The sequence below is a fragment of the Callionymus lyra genome, chromosome 14, assembly GCF_982586985.1.
Source record: "Callionymus lyra chromosome 14, fCalLyr1.hap1.1, whole genome shotgun sequence".
NCBI lineage: Eukaryota > Metazoa > Chordata > Actinopteri > Syngnathiformes > Callionymidae > Callionymus > Callionymus lyra.
The window spans coordinates 14,677,653-14,699,598 of NC_141831.1; the positions used below are offsets into that span (position 1 = coordinate 14,677,653).

Genomic DNA, 21,946 nt, shown 5'->3' on the forward strand with positions numbered 1-21,946 from the left:
GCTAAATTCTTACTGTGGATAGACGGCTGTGAAATGTGGTACAACCGTGTTGCCCAAAGGGAGAGTTCTGATGACAGCCTTCACTTTCCCACTTATCATTATCATGCTGACATTTGAGATGTGAAATTGCTAAGCAACCAGACGGGGAATTGGCATGGAAATTTTACTGTCACTTTGTGTTCTGTTGTGAGAGTGATTGTTTGTGTGTATGTTTTGGCTGTTCGCCATGGGTCATCTTTGGGTCCCATTATACATTTTTACTAGGCTTTGAAATATTTGTCTCTAATCTACCAATTCAATGAAACCTGACATAATTTGTGAAAGTGCCATCTAGTGGCCTTTCAAAATGAAGACTCCGTATCATGAAACAGTGTCTTTTCTTCATTTTTTCATGAGGCCTTATCAACCCATCACTAGCACAAAGAGTACTGAAGTCGGTTTGGGTGAACGAGTGATGGGTTGATGAGGCCTCATGAAACGGCTGTGTATTAGAGACCACTAGTGTATCATGATACAGTTTATTCATTTTGTAAGGCCACTAGATGGCATTTTATGCTTTACAATCTTTGGCTCTAATTTACCGATACAATGAAACTTGGTACAATTTTCTAATAAAGACCCTGTATCATGATACAGTGTCCCCACCACAAAGATATTTTATGTGGCCTACTTACAAAGAGAACTAGGGTCCGTTGGGGTCAACTATGATAGTGGTACTAGTGATGGGATGATGAAGCTTCATGAAGCAGTGTCATATTTTTAAAAGTGGAACACACAGTTTAAAAGAATAAATGAGCTGTTTAAAGCAATATATTATACAGTAAACAGGACCTTCAAGTAGGCTTTGAAAATAAGGCCTCATGAAGCTTCTTCAACCCCTTCATCAATCATCTCTAGTTCACAGTTGACTCAAACAGACCGCTGAATATTTAGAGGGCTGTATGTGTTTGGACCGTCGGAGCAAACCAAAGTGCCCAAGGCTTATAATATCAGATATAATTATGACCGTCCAAAATTGTTTGATAGTCAAATGATTACAACTTGGACAAATCGAGAAATGAACCCACAACCGTAGCGTTAGAAGAGACATAACTTCTCTATTTAATGATGCCCTCAAACAATGGGCTGTCAGATGATTCATTTCCTTGTTTGTCAGCAATAAAAAATGGTATGACACAACATGAATTCTTTGTTATTGATCGTCCGAAAGTTCTTACTTGGCATTGGCACAGTGCTGTCATGGCTCATTAGCATCTCCGTGGGATTGCACACATTGATTTCTAGCAGTATGTGCAGCCATTACTTGATTCTGGTATCGATGAACCAGAGACCGACTGAGGAAAGGGAAGATGAAAGCGGCAAGACGAGATGATACATGTTGCACAGAGATACTTGGCCGGTCTAAGAGTCCTCCGGCTCAATAGATGTAGGAGATAAAAAACCTTCCCACGAGACATACAAAAAACCTGGATATGTGATTTACATCAGGATAAAAAATATCACATATTATTGTGACCTAAGAGAGTACAAATGGATAGAGGTTAATTATGTATAATCATGTAATTCAAGTCATTAATTGGTTTTAACAGATGCAGTTCTTTCAGTTTGGGTCCCAAGTAGTGATTGATAAGGCCTCACATAACACGGTGATGTATCATGATACCTTGTCTTTATTCTGAGAGGCCACTAGATGACACTCCGTGTTTAAAAATGAAGCCAGGTTTCATTAAATTAGCGGATGCCATCTTGTGGACTTTTCAAAATAAAAGAGACCGTATGATGATACCTCATCAGCTGTTTCATGAGGCCTCATCAACCCAGTGTTACCTGTAACCTGTAGTTTCTACCAGGAGTGGTGAATATTAATGTGTTTTTTTTGTACTATATATTAAATGGAAAATAAAATTCAAATAAAACACAAGATCATTGACCAAATGAGAAAATATTTAAAAAAAATGCAACTTATGAACTTTTGAAAGCATAAATTATGACTTTGATAATAGGTCAAAATTAATTCTATAATTTATTTCTTTTGCAATGATAGCATTTTAGTTTAGGTTGTGATGATAGATAGATAAATAGACTTTATTAATCCCCCGAAATCTTTGGAATTAAGGTTCCAATTCACAGCAACAAAAAAAAACAGAACAACAAAAGAATTGCAAGTATAAAGAATGTGGATCAAAATAAAGAACATGGATCAAAAGGGAAATAACTCAAAGAAAATGATACAAAGGAAAACGGATACAAGGATTAACAAAGAATAGAATACATTATACTTTTACTCCGCTCCTGCCCCCAAATTCAGAATTATGCAATCTAATAGCACGAGGAATGAATGAATAATTTAATGAGTGAGTCCCTGAGTCTATTTGTGTTGCAGATAGTGTTGCAGTATGGTTGATTATGTCTACCAATTTCAACAGTTTTATGCATGATAAAATAAAATCCTCTTTCTTATGTTAAGAATGAGCAATAGACCTTCCAACATAGAATGTGTCTTTTTGGGGGGGCCAGTACAAACACCTTAAAATGTAATGAATATGAGCATAAAAGTGGATCTCAAGGTGACACCACCCTTTTTTGTCTTTGATGCAACCCATGAGAATTTTTCAGAACCCATAAAGCAGAGGTCTCAAACCCTCACTTTGGCTGAGTTACTGCATCTCCAACCACAATTATGTCTTAGTCTACACTTTCAACACCATTTCTCCTCCTTCGAAGAATCTAGTCCGTCTCAATGTCTCGTCTAGCTCGTTCTTCTTACTGCGTTTGTCACATCAGTAAGTCTAAGATTCTACATGTGTGGCCTCGGGGCCAGATCTGGAATGAGTATCGTTTGCGCGTCTCGAGTAAATTGTTGTTCTCCAGCCGAGTGTCATCTGTTATTGACCTACTTTGAAATGAGTGACGGAAATTGGATCAAAGAGTTACGGTGATTTAACCGCTACAGTGAAAGGTTTTGCACTAAGGAACCTCATCTACAGGCAAGGTCAAGTGATAATGTTTTAGTGTGAAACAAGAATTATCGCTCTATATTCAAGATGTATGCTGTTGGATGTGGTACAAATTCCGCACAAACATGCATCTTAAAAATCGACTGAAGTTAATATGAAGCTTCACCACTCTGAGTTATTGTACTCAGAATCTAGCAGAGTTACACTCTGTTGGCTGTGAAATTGCTTTTTTTGTTTATCTGCAAGATAATTACCAAGCTGCCGCCGATGGATTCAATCTGGTGCTCGTGTGATGAGTTGCTGCCAAGTTCGTTTTTGACACTGTTTACAATTTTCTGAGCCACTAAAAAAAAAACATGGCGAGGAGCCGGCCTGTCTCGGCAAGAATGACTTCATTCATCGAATGATAGATAAGCGAGCTCAGCAGCCTGTTAATTGGTTAATTGTTGTTTTGTTTGCAACTTGATGGTGTCTGAATATTTTGTAAATGTTTCAAGTCAAGATTGTATTGCTCCAACAATGACATGTAATTATTTCTGATGTGGACTTATACTGAATACTGAATAATCACTATTTTAAAATATTATATATGATATAACACATACATACAAATGTAATAACTCTAAAAGGCCATGACAATATAAAACAAACACAGAAGTCCCAAAAGACTAGGAAAAAGCTTGCACATATAAGAATGTCTTAAGATGTTTCTTGAAGGAGTCAGTAGATTCTGATCCACAGACCTCAGAGCCCGAGCTGGGGTGTAAGGCTGGATCAGATCAGTGATGTAAGGAGGAGTCTGACCATGAATAGATCTGAAAGTAAGAACCAGAACTTTTAAATTGATCCTGAAAGAAACTGGCAGCCAGTGAACAGTTTTAAGGATCGGGAAAATGTGAGTTCTTCTACTAGAGCGGCTCAGACAGCTCACTCTTGTTAACACGTGAAACGAGACACAACACATGGATTATCAGCTCCAGATCATGTTGTGAGACCATTTTCAATTTTGGAGATTTTTTTCAGTTGAAGGAAACAGTTTTAGGTCCGTTTTTTTGCAGTGTTGAGACATTTCTTTGTTTTTTAAACCTTTTTGGCAAGTGAAGGCCCTTATCTGAAACTACCCCTTTCTTTGGTTTTCAAATACATTTCTTATACTCGTTCAAATCTATTATTTCAGCTACGTATATCTATATACTGTATACATCTGAATACAAATTGCGCGAATGTACGAAGCACATGCAAAGTGTTTTTTAGATCAATTGATATTTGATTTTTAAGTGATTTTTCTCACCCTAGATCTCTCTCTCCCTTTCTAGGTTAACCATCCATGCGGAGTGCCCGATGCACCTGGAGGATTTTCCTATGGATGCACATGCCTGTCCCCTGAAGTTCGGAAGCTGTAAGTTGCAACAGATGGCCAAAAAAAATACAAACCACACTGTCTGGAAGATTTTTATTTTGCATTTCATGAATGTATTTGCTCACATTTCTGTTATTACTTCCTTTCGCAAGTAGTTTAATGGGAATATGGAACTCATTTATATAGGCAACAAACCAAATTTTTATTAGGATTTTTTTTTTAAATGATGCTGTTTTTTCAGATGCATACACCAACAATGAGGTGATTTACTTGTGGACTCAGGGCGACAATAATTCTGTGGCTGTGGCGGATGATGGATCCAGACTCAATCAATATGACTTACTGGGACTTGTTATTGGCAAAGAAACCATCAGCTCCAGCACAGGTAACTGTCATTTTCACATCTAGCTTGTATGATTGTTCAGACTTTCTTTTCGTTGTCAAGAAATTCCTTCTCATCCAATCAATACCTTCAGGGTTTTTGAGTTGAAATGTGTCACCTCAAGTACAATTTTGGTCCTGCTATCATCAATTGTCTGTCTGGTTCGATTCAATGGAAATGTTTGAGTCAATACAGGTTCAGGTTATACAGGTCGGTTAAATCAAACGCGATCCAATAACATTTGTGTCTCAATTTAACAAACAAAACAAGGCTTGAACACTATTAAGAATTTAATAAAATTGGAAATTGTCTCTGAGGAGAGTTTCTTCTACCTAAAGAAATTTTCTGGATACTTTGAAGAAAGATCTGCTCATAAGTACGTCAGAAGAGGAACCATGCTTAAATCGGACTTGAGATTCTGAAGGAACAGTGTGTTTTTAATCCTGGCCATAAAAAGGTGGACTTCATCCTTTTGGGTCTTGAAAGTTTGTGTTTTGTGCACTTGGAAAAATGTTCCTTAGGTTACCCTGTGTTGTATTATGGGATATTTAACTCATCAAATCAGATTTATTTATGGGTGAATGGTGAACTCTGTCAGGGCTGTCCTTATCTACCTCTTCTGTTCACAATTTCTATGGACAAAATTGTGAAACAATACACTCATTTCCATAATGATTGATCTACAAAGGATTGACTTATAGTTAAGGTGAGGATCACAGTCATCCATTTTTGCTGTTGCTCATGTGCACCAGCATCTTTTGAAGTCACTTTCGGCTTCAAGTGCTTCACCATTCCACCACTTCCGTGAAATCCTTTGAGAGCTTATTACCGACACATCTGAGGGACATCACAGATCCTTCTTCTGGACGCTGTGTAGTTTACTAATGGAGCGAACGGATCCGTTGACTATGCAATCAACATTGAAGGGCATGTCTCGTGACAACTAAACTGCCTCAGGTCTTGTGCAAGGTTTAACCATGTGGCTGTAGAGGAAAACAATTCAATTATTTAATCAAAATATAATCCACTACACGTTGAAAACATCAACAACCCTGTGGCAACTCAGAGTGTCAAGGACACAGATGTAATTATGTGCCGAAGAGATTTAGGAACAGTTTTACTGGCATCAATTTAGTTTCAGCACCACCGTGCTGGACAGCTCCAACTAAGCACTTTTAAAGGGCACCTAATGTGAAAACCAAACTCTCCTGATGTATTCACATGTTCTAAATGTTGAAGTCGTCCTCTTCAAAATACAGAAGGTCATTCATCATGGCGTTGCTCCGTTTTGAAGTTATTACTTCTAAGATCTCCCCCGTCTGAAATCTCGCCAAACGAGATTACGGCTTAAATTAAATAGTCTGACATCACTCTGGTGAAAAGTCCTCCCCTAGAAGCCCTAAATCAGTGAAGTACCTACATGTCAATCGTGAAACAAAATAAAAATGCATGTAAACATGGTGAGAGTTACTTCTGCCTTTAGGTGTTTTTGTAATGTGTACATTAAGCAGCAAACCTTGTTTTTATTATTCGTTTTTAAAGTACAAAACAGAAGTTTTAGGGGTGAGTTTAAAAATTACGAGAGTCCTTGAATGCAACTCATGTTTTGTGACCAATCAGAGCAGAGTGGGTGTGGTTGCTTGGACGAGATTTATTCTCAGCCAAAACAGCATTTTTTTAGTGGTCGGGGCTTAAGCATATTTTCTAATGTAAATATCTTTATTAAAAGAGAGTTTTGTGCAAAAAGAAACATACTGGTGAGTATAATAGAGGTCCTAGAACAATTTAATACACACTTAAACATTAGGTGCCCTTTAAGAAGCTTTGTATCACAGCGCTCCTTGTTAGCCGAACCCTTCTTAAAGGGCAACTAATGTGCCGATTTAAGTGTAAAAACCCAACCCAACTCTCTTGACTTACTCACATGTTACTTACAGTCTTCCTCTCAAGGTTGCAGTAAGTCCATCCTCATGATGTTGCTCAGTTTTGAAGTTATTACTTTAAAATGTTATTCCCCGTCTGAAGTCGAGCAGAACGAGAGGTTACGAGTACAGAGCCCATTATGATGTAATAATGGAATCTGAACCCCTGCTTCTTTCTTTATACATCTCCCTTGGAGGTGGAGACTACCTGGTCTTATGACGCTGCGTTACAAACCTTGATGATTGTGGTTATGGTAAACAGGATTTTTCTCCAGAAAAATAGTGTTTTCAGTGCCCAGGGCTTAAGTTCATTTTCTAATGTAAATATTTTCAATAAAAGAGAGTTTTGTACAAACAGACACATGCTGATGAGTACAATAGAGGTCTAAGATCAATTTATGATGCACGTAATTCAACACATTAGCTGCCCTTTAACTGTCTTCTTATGTCATCTCCAGTGGCCTTTCAGGTTGGGGACCAGTCTTTCCACAAGTGGGAGGTCAACTGGGCTAACCTCACGACACTAATAGTCCATCTGCAAAACACACATTACTTTAACGGTGGATAGTTTGTTGTCTCTCTTGTAATTTGTATTTGTTCTTTTTTAATTCTACATTTTCCAGTCTTCCTGCATCTCCACCACCTACATTCAGCGTGAAAACACACGGTCAGAAAGACAGTTGACCAGAACCCAAACCATCACTTCTTTTCCAGCATTTTTCCCGACTATTCAAGCGCCAGATACCCAACTCAAGCCAGACCAACACACACCTCATAACTTGTTAAAACATGAGTGGAATTATATTTTCATTCTCGTTGTCTTGATAAAACGAGATGACACATTCACCATTAAAAGTACATTTTCCTATTAGCATAAGCATGCTGGATTAGTCAGGATATAATTGCTCCATACATTTTCCAATGTAATGGGTTTTGGGTATTTTATTTTTTCTGGATCATCAGACAGTGTTATATAATAAATGTAGCCTCTCTTCATTGCCATTCACCGTATTGTTTGAGTGAGCACATCATGAGATTTGTCCTGAACTCTGTCTGGTCCTGTCTGGTACACATTCTTATCGTCATCTACCAAAAAGAGAGAGCCGAGGATGCGGGAGGTCTGATTGCTCCTCAGCTACTGATAAAAGGTTATTTTGCCGGGGCAACGTGTAATTATTGCAGGGGTGCATGAGCATAAAACTGGCTATTACATTCCGAGCATTTTGCTTGTGGCTAACAGCAGGTAAACAACCAAGTCAGAGATCCCTTTCTGGTTGCAGACCAACAGTGCAAATTAAACCACTTTGTCGTGCCGCACATCCCTGGAAGCAGAGAGTGTTTCTCTCCGTACGTTCCTTAAGCTCATCTTTATTGCTGTGTTGCTCTGTGGTTTGAATTTAAAGTCAATTACAAATGTGTCGCGCAGAAACAAATAAATTCAAGATGCCGTAAACACCATTCCTTCCTGACGTCAAAAACTAATTTCTGCCTAGAGTTAAAAACTAATGGACTGAGTGAGCTGAGGGAATTTGAGGACCATAGCCGGTAGAGTTATGCTTCTTTTTTTTTTTCTTTTATTTTGGTGCTTGAAAGATCACCTCGGGGAAGAAATGCCAGTTTTCTCTCATATCTTCACAGCCCAGATTACTGACATGGCAATGAGAGCGGGGCCTTTAGGGAGCTGTGAGTTTCTTTATTATTTTATTTTATTTGCTGCCAAAGTTGATGTAATCTGTGCTGACCAGAGTTTTCAGTACCATGTATAATATGAATATATGAAGGGAAGTCGTATCTGCAGGAGAACGACGAACTACAATTATAGCAATGAAAGCTATCCTTAGGGCCAAAAAAAAATTATATTTATGTATTGGTTGTGATGTTGACTTTATTATTCTTACAAAAATTATTTATCATAGTTATCTCTGTGTTTTTTCTCCTTCCAATTCTTTACATGTCGGATTCTACATAATTGTTGGCGTCAATAATCCCTGTTCCTTGTCTTATCTTAAACACAACATATTTATTCATCACTATATAAATCTGACAACAATCCTGCGAGCCATATTAAATGACTGAGTGTGGTGATGTGCTGGTGAAGCTTCATGAAACAGTGTCATATTGCTTAAAGGTCAGTAGGTGGTGCTATCAGTTTAAAAATGATGTTTCATCATGACAGTTGTTCTAAACAAAGGACAATAGTGCAGAGGCCGCCATCTACTGAGCTTTGAAAATAATGACACTGCTTCATGAAGCTTCAATAGACCATCACTAACTTAGTGGGACTGTTTTGTACTTTAGACTCATCAACCCATCAATAAAAGGAAGAGTATCAACTTACATTTTTCATATTTTTTCCCATTTCCTTACTTAAGAAATATTTAGATATATACTGTTGTTATAAAAATCATTAACATTTATATACATAATGTTTAAACTTGCCCTAAATAATGTTATCTAAACTGAAGTTTTTGTCTTTGGAGGGCGAGTTTAAGTGGACAATTAATCCTCCTTAAGACAGGAACCATCTAAAACCATATGTCACAAAGGTGCCTGCTGCATATTACTTTAACTAATAGCTCATGCGATATTCAGAGAATATGCTAACACATCTGCACCAGCCACAAAGACAGAAGTCCTTAGTCAGACAAAGTCCTGAATGATAGCTCGTGCTGCATGCATTGGTCTGTCTGATCATTCTCTTGACAAAGTCACCTTGAAAAACAAGCGCCTATTGGCAAGGAGCCCTACAGCTTCTTCTGTGGTAATTTTGGAGAGAGCCTGTCAAACTACGTCTTTTTGGAGCAAGACGTGGGATGATGTTGGCAAATGAAGATTAGGCATTGTGTCTTCAGGACAGTGTCAATGTCACTGAGGACATGGTTCAATAAACAGAAGCCCTGGAGGGAGATATTGTGGGTTTGAAATTGTTTTAGGACGATTATGGGCGGTAAGTCTGATTGCCAATAAGAGATTGATTTGAAACCTTGTTATTTTGGCAGATGAAGCCGTGCCTCCCTGGCTAGAGTCACTACTTCCCTTTTGTCCCGCCCACTGCTCCATCTTATTGGCTGCCCACAGAGCCATGGCACAGGTATCGATAGTATTTATGTCACAAAACTTTGGGAAACAATTAATTTATGACATTTTCACTTTATAAGAGATGCTGTAACTCTGGAGGAATTTCCTGCTGAAAACATAGAACTCGACAGTTTATTTTCATGTCTTAACAAGAAAGATCTGTCTCGCCTGCAGTTAATGAAAAGCTCCTCCTTACATCCGTGATCTGATCCAGCCTTACACCCCAGCTCGGGCTCTTAAGTCTGTGGATCAGAATCTACTGATGGTTCCCGATCATACTTCCGGACCAGAGGAGAGAAATCCTTCCAGGCTGTTGCTCCTAAGCTTTGGAACGATCTTCTTCTCCCTCTGTGTTTGATGATCTACTGACTCCTTCAAGAAACATCTTAAGACCTTTTTATTTGTGCAGGCTTTTTCCAAATTTTCTAGGACTCCTGTGTTTGTCTTATGTTGTCTTGGCCTTTTAGCGATCGAAATATGTATGTATTTTCAACTGTGTTGTTTTTGATTGTTCAAGCGCTTTGTGACCCTGGTCAAGAAAGGCGCTTAACAAATAACTATTACTTACTTACTGTTTACCGATCACTGTGTACTTTGTTTCATTATGTTTGTACAGTGCTAAAAAAGTATTTTTTTAAGGGGTAACCTGGCCGGCAATTGGTAACTATTTTCACACTTTGAGGTGGCATAATCAATGGTTAACAGTAGTACTGCAGTACATTGTAGTCACACTGAACTAGGGAGTCTGCAAGACATTCAGAACTAGCTTCCAGACCATCTGTCTACCTGCTGACCAAGGTGTTGGCCACAAGATTCAGGATCTTCTGCATTTTTCTGAATGATCGAAAAGATTAGGAAAGAACTAAATCAAGCTCAAAATGTGATTTATTTTTTAACCACAGACACACAATGTAGTTGCAAAGTGGACTCTCCTTAGACAGTCAAAGTATCACACATAAATAAGTAGATTTCCTGCAGAGCAAACACTTTATAAACCCTCTGTTAACAAACAGTTGGATTTATGATTTGTTTGTGACTGTTTGAACCCAAAAATCATTTTGTCCTTTCTGCATCAAGAGAGAAACTGTTTTTGCTGATTCAGCAAATCTTAAATGTTGCTCCATTTCCCTTTCTGGCTGGAGTATATAGGAGCTTCACACACTTGCTACTTGTGCAGTTAACTATCCTTGAAAATTGAAAAATTGTTTTTATTTGAAAGGAATTCCCAAAACACTTTTGATTGAACTTGTGTGCAAAACTGCAAGGACATCGGGTTGTGACGAGGTATATTCAGTCGTACGGCAGAACAGGATTCATCGGTTGTTGAACCCAAGAATCAAAACAAGTTTATTTTTTTCCACTTGGAATTTCTCATCAGCCTCGACAGTATTTTTAAAGGTTCAGGGAAGGTTGCTGTAGCAGTACTCGTGCGTTTGCTTCGAGAAAACATTGCTCCGCAGGGTATCCTTTTTTTTGAGGCGATCCAGGAAAGTAAAACATGCTTTTCGGTAACAACATCTTGGCTCTTGGGGTCTTGTCCAGAAGTTGTACCCGTTCTCCAGAGAGGACCAAACTCAGCCAGGGCTGCTGATCCTGCTTTGAAGTTTTTATTGAAAGAATTTCTCAGAACATTTTGGTCAAACCAGGATCTCCCTAATTCTTTGTGCAAAATAATGTTGTCTTCTTTCATGTAACGTATAATAGCTACTAGTGATGTGGGACAAGATGAAAATAAGCGCCTCTAAGCTGAAGATCATCGTTCTTAGTTGGAAAAGTCCAACTGAAACAAGACCATGTTGTTAAACCAGTTGGCAAGATTCAATCTCACAGATTGAACTAGATCACAGTGTTGGAAGTGGATTTATGGATATAGGGGTTTTGACTTGGAGAAGCAGGGAAAGACTAACAAATGGACACATGTTAGCGGCTACTTTCGTTTCAGTTTGGAAAATAAAGGAAATTAAAAGATCAATCGTACCATTAAAGCTGTCGTCAAAAGCTGACAGAGCTCGGCTACTTATTCACCCTGTTTATTTTAACTTGTACATGGAGTGAGTTATGCATAATATCTGAGATTTAAATAATTGACTTCGTTGTTTCCTGCTGAAAAATATTCCGTTAATGTTTCCCTTGTCCATGTTTCTCCATCTCTCTTTCTCAGGAGAATATGTGGTGATGACAACATATTTCCATTTAAAAAGGAAAATTGGGTATTTTGTGATCCAGACGTACCTGCCCTGCATCATGACGGTCATACTGTCTCAGGTCTCTTTCTGGTTGAACAGAGAGTCTGTTCCTGCTCGCACTGTGTTTGGTGAGTAGAACAAAAGCAAATTAGTTCATCTTTTCTCAACCTGTGATGATTTGTTTTTTTTTAAACGCGCTGCCCTGAAATTAGTTTTTCTCATGGACAAGGATTATAATTTGAGCATTTATCTTGGTATTGATTCGCATCTAGAGTTTCATGGGAAAATTATAATGTTTTTATGGATCAGGTGAAGCAGGCGGCGGCCGAGATATGTTTGTAAATCAGATTAGCATTCAACAGGTTCCGCATTTATTCTCATTAAAAAGGAAAAATGACTGCATCTCATTCACAGACTAATATTTGAAATGAATATATAATCTTGGCTACGAAAGCCAGAGAGAGCTAATTTGCTTTAAGAAACAGGTTTTTCATAACGTTAAAATTAAATTGTCAGCAGTGGGGTTTGCTGCTTCAAATTGTATTTTCTATGAACAAATACTTTAACTATTTATTAATGACAAGAGAAAAGTGTAAAAACAAAAAACATGAAACTGTGGTAAAAGCTCTGCTATATAAATATACTTGAAATACCCTGAGGCTGGCTTACAATACCATGAACTTACACATTCTGAAATTATTATTATTATAGTTATTCGTTTATTTATAAAGTGCCAGTGTAAGTTTATAAAACACATGGTTCAAAAAGCCAAAATTAGCCAAAAGGCTTGTTTCCATCTGTAGTCCCCTGGCCATGATCAAAAAAGGCAATAGAATTACATTTGAAAAACACAATACATGTTCAATATAATCCAAAATACAACATACAATTAAGAAAGAAAACAAATTTAATTTAATTTATTTAGGTTCCTTAATTTTATATTTTTTGACAAGGGTATACATTTAAAAGAAATTTAATTTATTTACAATTTTCGGCGGGGATCTTTTGCTTCCCTTGGCGCCTCCTAGCAATCGGAGAAAGTAACTGAAAATATGGAAATTCTTCTTTATTTAATATGTTATAAATGTGGTGTAAATTTAATCAAAATTGGTTGTATTCAAATTTTCACAGGGGTCTTCAACCACCCATGTTCCCCTTACAATCTGAAAATATTCTTTCTGCATCATTTTATAAATATAGTTCATCCAAATTTTGTGTCCAAGTGACTGTAAACACAATACAGACTCAACGTCTTTCCATGTGATCCTTCTCTGTTTCCACCCGATGCAGCTTTATCTGCTGCTTGTGCAACACCATTGATCTTTCCAGTTATCTCCCTGTTACCATCACTTATAGCACCAAAGAGTAGCAACAATATCTATGTAGAAAAATAAAGACTAAGCCAAAAGCTTAGTCTATTTTCTATTTTAATTGAGGTATTTCTCGCTCCCTCGCCCAACAAATGTTGGAGAATAGCAATGGAAATCCAAACACAAAAAATCAGATGATTCCGTTTAACCTAACATTGTCGTCTTGTTTGTTCCCACTTTATTAAACTGAGCATTTCATCCCCAGGAGTCACCACAGTCCTAACCATGACCACCTTGAGCATCAGTGCTAGAAACTCGCTGCCCAAGGTGGCGTACGCCACAGCCATGGACTGGTTCATGGCCGTGTGCTATGCCTTTGTCTTCTCTGCCTTGATTGAGTTTGCTACAGTCAACTACTTCACCAAGCGGAGCTGGGCATGGGATGGGAAAAAAGAGGGAATGGAGATAAGGGTAAGTATATCTTTGTTTATTTATTAGTTTTATGATTGATTTTAGATCTGAAAAAAAATGACTCGAGCACACACCTGAACTTTTCCTTTCTTTTCCAATAAAACCTTTTTTTTAATCTTGACTTAGTATTGACTATAGAGTTTTCCACAGAGGGAGTGTGGTACTACTCAGAGGACTTTAGAGACAGTGGTGGTAAGGGTAGAGACAGCATAGAGAACACTGACAAAGGGAATCTATACAAAGTAGTAAGAGAATATGTCAATGAAAGTTGTTCAAATCGCTCTGATGTTGGTTTAGAGACAGTAGACACTAGATAGAGTTAGAAAAGTCAAAGTAGAAGATGCTCAGGTTATCATTGGAAGTGACTAGAAAGGACTAAATCGTGAGGAGGGCTGGTGTTTTCAAATAAAAAGAGAATATATTGATGCGGTTGAGAAGCATGAAAACAGAACTTGATTGACGCTCAATGGTGGCGACACCTTCTGATTGGGTTGTCAAAAAAGTAGGAAATAATGGTTAAACAAAAAAAGATGCCATTTTACAGAAAAGTCTAATGGGTGTAATTTTGAAATACCATTACAGAGTTTCCACTTGGAGTACTCTGTAAAACAGTTTTTTATTTATTCATTAACAGCCAAATGGAACAGGGACAGTGGGGTGGATCGCTGAGGGAAGAAGTATAACTCCCAGAGACACTGGCCCTGATTCAAGATGGCAGCGTACAGTATGTTCTTGTCCCCCTCTTAAAGAAGGTGTCTTCCCTTTAGCCCGATGAGAGGAATGAGTGTGAAGGAAAAAAAATCCTCTGGAGAGCCTGGTGACCACTGTTATTATCAAATATATACGAACAATCCCGGGCGTTGCCTGTGGGACTTAAAATTTCCCAATGGAGCTAAGCTTATGGAATTCATCCTTATTTGACGTTTATTTAAATTGGACATATTTCAATTCGCATTAGGATTTTCTTCCTACAAGCCTATAAGAAATTAAAAACCTACTAAGACACACCTAATATTTGCAATATATAGATCAGCAGCGATTTCTATTACCACAATGGAAGCTCATTCGCAAAGAAAGAAAAAGGATTTTTTAATTCTTTAATGGTATATTTAATGGGATTAATGCGTTCAATGATGTTCATTCAGATTTCACAGCATAGGTCAGTGGTTTCAAACTCAATCAAACAAGGGGGTAAAATGATTAGCAGTAGAAGTTGCGTGCTAAAAATAACATGTATTTACCAAACAGGAAGTCAGAGGTTGATTTTGGTGTTGCTTAATTTATCGTGATTACCTTTTTGTTTTTTCTCCATCAAGCAAATATCAGCTTTATTCGTATTGTTGACATCCGTAATCTTATTTAAGTCCCTCATCCTATCTAACTGGCATCTTAATATGTCACCTAATCAACATGAGGGTGAATCGACCTTAATTTTGAGACAATTAACATTATTAAAGCTGAGTGTTAGAATTCCGTCTGACTGAACCGGATTATTCTGGATTCATTTTTGCTACCTAACTGATAGAGCTTTAGTCACACAGTTATCTCTTAACCTGTTTAATACATTCGTCAAAAAAGAAAATGCAGAAAAGGTACATTTTGTAACCCTAAATTTTAGCTATATACATTTATATTTGATTTATTTTAAATCTTTTTTAATTGATTTGTTTAGTGTAACCCTTTAGATTTATCAGAAAGATGAGGAAAAAGGTACATTTTTAAACCCTTCCTTGTTTCTCATATACACAGGTTAGATAATAATTACTACACTTTTTTTGTTGGTCCTTTTATACATGTACATTCTAGGATAAACCTCCAATTTTACATATACTGATCTAATTTACAAATAATAAGTAGCAAATTGAGGCTGGATAATGACATTTAAAAAAAATCACCAACCATTGCTCACCAAAAGTACAAAAACTCTCAAATTCATTGAATTATCATCACGGCGACGAAAGGATTCAAAGAAGAAAGTGGAAATAAATCTAATCGAGCTGAGAAGCAAACACAACCCGTCTGACATTTGTCTTGCTATTCAGATGAAAGCGCGGCTTTGTTGCTGATCTTTCCAAAATAAAAAATGTTAAAATAGTTCAACGCACAAAGCGACCAGTTTTTCTTCAACTCTGACAGAAACTGAGGGGGAAAAAAAAAAAACTATTTTCTCCTACAAAAAAAAAAAGTGTCTGACACAATGAGTACAACATTTTCTCGTATTTTTATGCAGCTCGACGTTTGGCGATCTTTATGATTGGCAGAGCTGTATATTGCCGTCACAGAACCTTTCAGTCACTGGGAATAATTTGCCGCGTTACGTTGCAGAGTGGACTTTTTTTTCTTTTTTTTTTTTTCGTTCCCACTTTTGCTCTTTTTTTTTGATGCCTTGTCTTAATGGCACCCGCCTGCGCTCTGTTCTCGGGGGCTCTGCTGAGCATGCACTTGTCATGATGGATAAAAACGGACAGGGTCACAGAGGGAGACATCTAAGCGAGAATGAGCCATTGGAAAGCAAAGAGATCCGAACTGTATGCACTTTTTCCGCTTTAAGAAGACTTTAATAAGACGACCTAAAGGGAGGGTACCTACAAATGAGCGGAGTTTTTTTTTTTTAGCCTAGTAAGTCTTTTTGAAACTTCTGTCCCTGATAATAAGCAGCTGGATTTCATCCACTGGAACCAAACAATGCCTTCAAGGCCTTTTAGATCTGAGTCGCAGTCGGGTCCATGTGCTCTATTATCTTTTGGTAGTTAAGCAGCTTCTATGCCAGTCGAATATTCTGTTGTCTTGTGTTTGACAAGTCGTCTACCTAATTATCCCTCCCTTCCACTTGTGGTGCGCTTATTATCCAAATTACACAGTGGGGAGTTTGATTGGAATGAAAGCTTGTGTTTTTCCTGATTGGACGACGCTGTGTTTCGACGTTTGTTTGCTGGACCACGATTGACGCGCCGTTCTGTTTGTCCCCGGCGAATCTCGAGAAAAACCCAAGAATGACGTCCGTAGATCTGACGAAATTTCGACTCAACAAACGGCTCTTCGGACAAATACAGCTGCTCCGGTTTTAAGAGATCATTTTTTCCAATCGTTTGATTCATTTGAATCGTCGTCGTATCAACATCGGCGGCATCTGCTGCAATCCCGGGTAATACGAGCGTAACACTCCTGAGACACCCTTTCAGTCCATTGCAAAATCAGTAAACATAATTTCAAGGTGAAGTTTCGACGTCGTAGCTTATCGAAAGACGTCGAACAAATGTAATGTAATGTTCCGCCCCGCTACCTATCTAAGATGGACATTTTTTTGCAAGCACAAAAACAAAAAACTTGACCATGGACAATTTATTTATTGTTTAAAGTGCACCTAATTTGAAAACCCAACTCTCCTGACCCACATGTTATAAATGTTGAAGTCGTCCTCTTCAAAATGCAGAAGGTTATGAAGTTATTACTTAATAAAGTTCTCTCCCATCTAAAGTCTCACCAAACGAGATTACGGTTTAAATTAAACATTCTGACATCACTCTGGTGAAAAGTCCTCCCCTAGAAGCCCTAAATCAGTGAAGTACCTACATGTTAATCGTGAAACAAAATAAATATTTATGTTAACAGGGTGAGAGTTACTTCTGCCTTTAGGTGTTTTTGTAATGTGTACATTAAGCAGCAAACCTTGTTTTTATTATTCGTTTTTAATGTACAAAACTGGAGTTTTAGGGGTGAGTTTGAAATTTACGTGAGTCCTTGAATGCAACTCGTATTTTTGTGACCAATCAGAGCGGAGTGGGCGTGGTTGTTTGGATAAGATTTCTTCTCAGCCAAAACAGCGCATTTTAAGTGGGCGGGGCTTAAGCATGTTTTCTAATGTAAATTTAATTTTTAAATGAGAGTTTTGTGCAAAAAGAAACATACTGATGATATAGGCAAGAGAGTATTTAAAGGTGAAATGACACAGAAAAATAAACCTAGAAGCAGATCAACTGTAAACATAAACCCCTTCCAAACCTTGAAACTTTTTCAAACCGATATCTCGATTTTTATCAATCGTTACTCAGTTAATATTTGATCAGATTTTCCGAGGGAAGCTCTAAAAAAAAACTTGGCTGTAATGATCGCGGTGCAAACATCCCAATCCTCTCCAGTAAGTCATTTTTCTTGAGCCCAAGAAGAAAAAGTCAATATTTGGCCAAAGGAACTTAATGTCGTGCTCCCAAGCTGAAGAAAATGGCATTTTGAGTCCAGCACATATCACACGACTAATCTAATAGAATTCAGAGAGAGCAAAAAAAATCAGACTTTAAGAATTATTTCCCTGGGCCTTAAAGGTAAAATCCAGAAATGGTGGTTTTGATATGGTTGTGTAGCGGTTAGCGCCTCCACCTCACAGGTTGCTGGTTCACTTCCAGCTCCAGGCTATCTGTGGCCAATTTTCTTCTTAAAACATACAGAGGTTGATCGAGTACTCCAGAGAATTCCTTAAGAAGGTGTGAGTAGAGTATTAGGAAGACGTTTAACCTCCCATCTAGAAGGCTTCTTCAATTCCAAATAACTGGTCTGAGGAGCCAGTATTTATCTTGCCTTGGAAGTCCCTAGATGACCACGACCCGGATGATCGAGAGCTAACACGGACATATTGATCGAGAACTCTCAATTGTCTGTAGGTGCAAACAGTTGTCCGTCTCAGTGTGTCCTCAGACACCTGTTCACGGTGTCCCCCCTCCTCTCGCCCCCTAGTCCCCCTTGTCCACGATAAGGGAATCAGTGGTAGAACTTAGACCAAAAGGCAGGACTCGGAATGCCAAAACTTCCTCTTAGATGGACGAAGATTCCGAGACACACACTGAACATCAAATAGCAGAGAGTGGGCACGTGTCCCGGGGGGGCGCTCGATCAGAGTCAAACTAATTCAGATGCAAACATTCGCGGGTTTAAAAAGGACAAGGTCAATAGATGGTCCGTCTTGGCTTTTAGCCCGAGTCGGTAAAGGGGGAGTGAAAGGAATGCTACACACCAGTCAGTGCCCTTATAATTACAGCGGCTTACCTCGGAAAAAAAAACAGGACGTCTCAGCAGTTGGCGACAATTGCTTTCTGTGGCTCGTTTGTCAATTCACAGAGCTAGGAATGCACTTTCACAGCAGACCGTAGAGGACTTTAGATCGCTCCGATGAAGGTCAAATGACATGTTACAGTAGTCATTTCCTTTTACTGCTGACTAAGAAACCGATGTGACAGAACAGGCCTCGTGGTGGTGCGAGATGTGGGAAAATCATTTTCAGAGGATCGTATCAGCTCGTCCGCGGGGCATCTGTGTAACTTTTTGTCTCCTTGGACGAATCGACTCGAAAAACGGAGCCCCCCGTGGGCGTCGCTCCTCTATTTGATAGAATTAGATGTATTGTTCCTCCAAAGGTTGGACTCTTTTGCCCCGCTTATGTAGAGGGACTTTATAAAAGTCCTTTCAATTTATGATTCATCTAATCTGACATTTACCGTTTGTTTTGACCTTATCCTAAAGGTCTGGAGGTAATAAAAATGTTAATTCAGACTGTACAAAGACGGACGGATTGACTGATTTTCACAGTATCATAAAGTCTTAAAGCTTTATCCTTCATAGTCTCGTGAAAATCGATTTATTTCGGTTATTTTTAAAGTCAATTCGTCTTGTTTTTTTTTCCCCTTCAGGGACATTGTAGTTCTAAGAGCATAGCAGGTTGATGACGAAACGTTCATAAATCTAAATTAACCTAAAGAAAACCACCAAAATGTAATCATCTGTTTGTTCACCATTTTTTTAGTAACAAAATAAATATTGCCAAAAATACATTTGAGGCGACAATTTGGGACACTTAAATACACAGTTTGATCTAAAAACACATTATCCAGTGTTATTCAATGCAAGATTCACTTTAAATTAATAGTTTTCTATCGTTTTAGCTCAATGAAGCAGTAAATTGGATCAATTTTAAATCCAGCTCAAAACTTCTTAAAACCAATGACAATCGATTTTTACCAAGTCCTATCGTCCAAAAAAACCCACTATTTATACAATTGTTTCTGCAAAGTGACTTGCTTTCTACCATTCCTTCCATTTTCAAAGCCGTTTTGGTCCAGATCCATCAAAATGTTTTAGGATCAGAATGTAAACCGGAGAGGAAAGGGAGGGGAAAAAAAACGTAAACTTTGTGAAACTGCAGACAGAAGGGACCCAGGTGCGCCCCAGATAATTATACATTGTCTTTCCAAAGCAACGAGTGTGTCAATCCGAGGCGCATCCTTTCTCATCTACTGCCTCTATATGTGTTTAGATCTGTAACCGAGCACCACGAGACCTCTTCACATCATCCGGGAGTGTATTAAAACATGAATGGTAAACAAATGATGATCTGTGTGCAAAAGGAGATCCACCATGAAGCATTGGGAAAGCAAAGAGGGGACATTAGTTATGCTAATTAAAAAAGATGGAGTGAAGGGGAAAGGAGGGGAAATTAAATGAAGCTGAAAAAGTGGAGCAAAAATTAAAGCTGGGCTCAAAGCTAAAGAAGTGAAACACACACACACACATGCCTTCAGTTCTGGTGCAGCTCTCAAAGCAGTCAGTTCAGGGGGAAATGGATGATAAGAAAATAAGTGACACAGGAAACCAAAATCCCTTCTGGTGCTCAATCTTTGTGGAAGCTGTGCTCACTTTCTTCAAGCGACCTTCTATCATACGACGATACATCATATGATAGCAATTTCACAAACAAACGATGTTGGTGCCAATAAAGTTCCCTTTTAAATTTAAGGGAATCCCCTTCACAACTTGGCGATGGCCTATAGATACCAAGTCATTGATACGCTTTGCTATACACGAAAAAGGCCAGTTCAAAATGTATCTTGGTAGCAACCTCTGGGAATTAAACTAGCCAATAGAAACGAGTAGACAGATTTGGCAAGATAAGTAAAGGAAAGAGGAAGCTGACTGGGAAATGCAGGGAGAATAAAAATGATTTTTTTGGTTTCAACCACACCCTTTTACAGCACCCTGGTAATGTCATGATAATTCATAATGACTATGATATAAGTCCACGTTTTATCAAATTTGTGACATTATTTTTAGACCATTGTCAGCATTTGAGATAATGCTAACAAGTTAGCTTGTCCAGGAAGGTTCTTATTCACCTACGGTTATCCAAGTGGTTTCGAAAGCAAGTCAACTGGATTGTGTAGAGTTCTAAGAAACAATTCACTTCACATCCAAGAAGCTTCTTCGGTTCCAAACGGTGTTAGGAGCGAGTACATATCCTGCTCATGGCAGGAACAGAGAACAATAGGGAGGGGTTTGGGAACAATGTATGGAAACAACAGTCCAGTTGACTCGCTCTCGAAACCACTTGGATCGTAAATTGAGCTTCTTCTCAGGAAAGCTTTAGAGAAAATGAAATGAGGTCAAAAAGGGGTTTAATGTGACAAAAGTTGAATCCAGAATTAGTAAAGCAAGTGGACTCTCAAACTATTTATTAGGATCACGAAGAAAACAATAATAATAATTGAGCAAGTCCTGAAAATCTGAATATTTTGGCTATACTTGAAATTCAAAGAAAGTTTAAAAAACACTATTATGTAATGTTAGAAGCCGGACTCTCCTAAAAAGCAAAAAAAAAAGAAAAAAAGGGTGTCCTAAAAAAATTCAACATGCCTTGAGCGGAAATTTAATTTGGGACATCGCCAGCTTGGTGCCCAATGGAAGAGCACAGACTGTGTATCGTTTTGTAATGCCTGATGGCGGAAGTAAACTTTTTCATCTGAATAAGAAGATCACGTGAACAAAGAAGTATTTTGGGAAAATCTCATGAATTCCACTTTTACTCTTTCAGCACATGGCAGTTGCTTTCTTCAACTGAATTTTTATAGGAGTAATAGGTTGGATGTATAATCAGTGATCAGTGTAAGGGAATATATTGAAACAGATGTCACTTAAAAATCATTTCCAGGCACAAAAGACACCAGTGAATGTCACTTTTAGGGACAAATCTGATTCCACTGTCGTGAATGTTCATCATGGCGTTTGGTCTGATGCAGATTTAGTTCTAGTGTAAAGTGTTCTGAAGTGCCTCGAGCTAAGACACTGATCATTAGAGCTTGTAAGTCATTTTAATATAATTGGTAAACTTTTTTTCTTTTCTACTTTTCCTTTCAGGAACCGTTTCAGGCTAACATGGCCAGGATTAACGATATGGTTAGGCTTTTGTTTTGTTCTTGTGTGTGTCGTGTCTCGTGGTGTTGCTTCTATTTCCTCTAT

The 21,946-nt window shown here is 38.2% G+C and overlaps 1 protein-coding gene across 2 annotated transcripts in view; it reads left to right on the forward strand.

Annotated features, from left to right (window-relative positions):
- The window catches only part of gabra3 (gamma-aminobutyric acid type A receptor subunit alpha3), a 125,806-nt gene that overhangs the window by 97,947 nt on the left and 5,913 nt on the right, over positions 1–21,946 (forward strand). The window contains exons 6-10 of one of the 2 annotated variants that reach the window (XM_087806658.1): positions 4,274–4,356; positions 4,559–4,702; positions 11,861–12,013; positions 13,461–13,666; positions 21,845–21,883. In XM_087806658.1, the coding sequence (XP_087662784.1) occupies positions 4,274–4,356; positions 4,559–4,702; positions 11,861–12,013; positions 13,461–13,666; positions 21,845–21,883 (625 nt within the window). The remainder of the gene's footprint in view (positions 1–4,273; positions 4,357–4,558; positions 4,703–11,860; positions 12,014–13,460; positions 13,667–21,844; positions 21,884–21,946) is intronic. The other variant, XM_087806659.1, reaches the window with a different exon arrangement.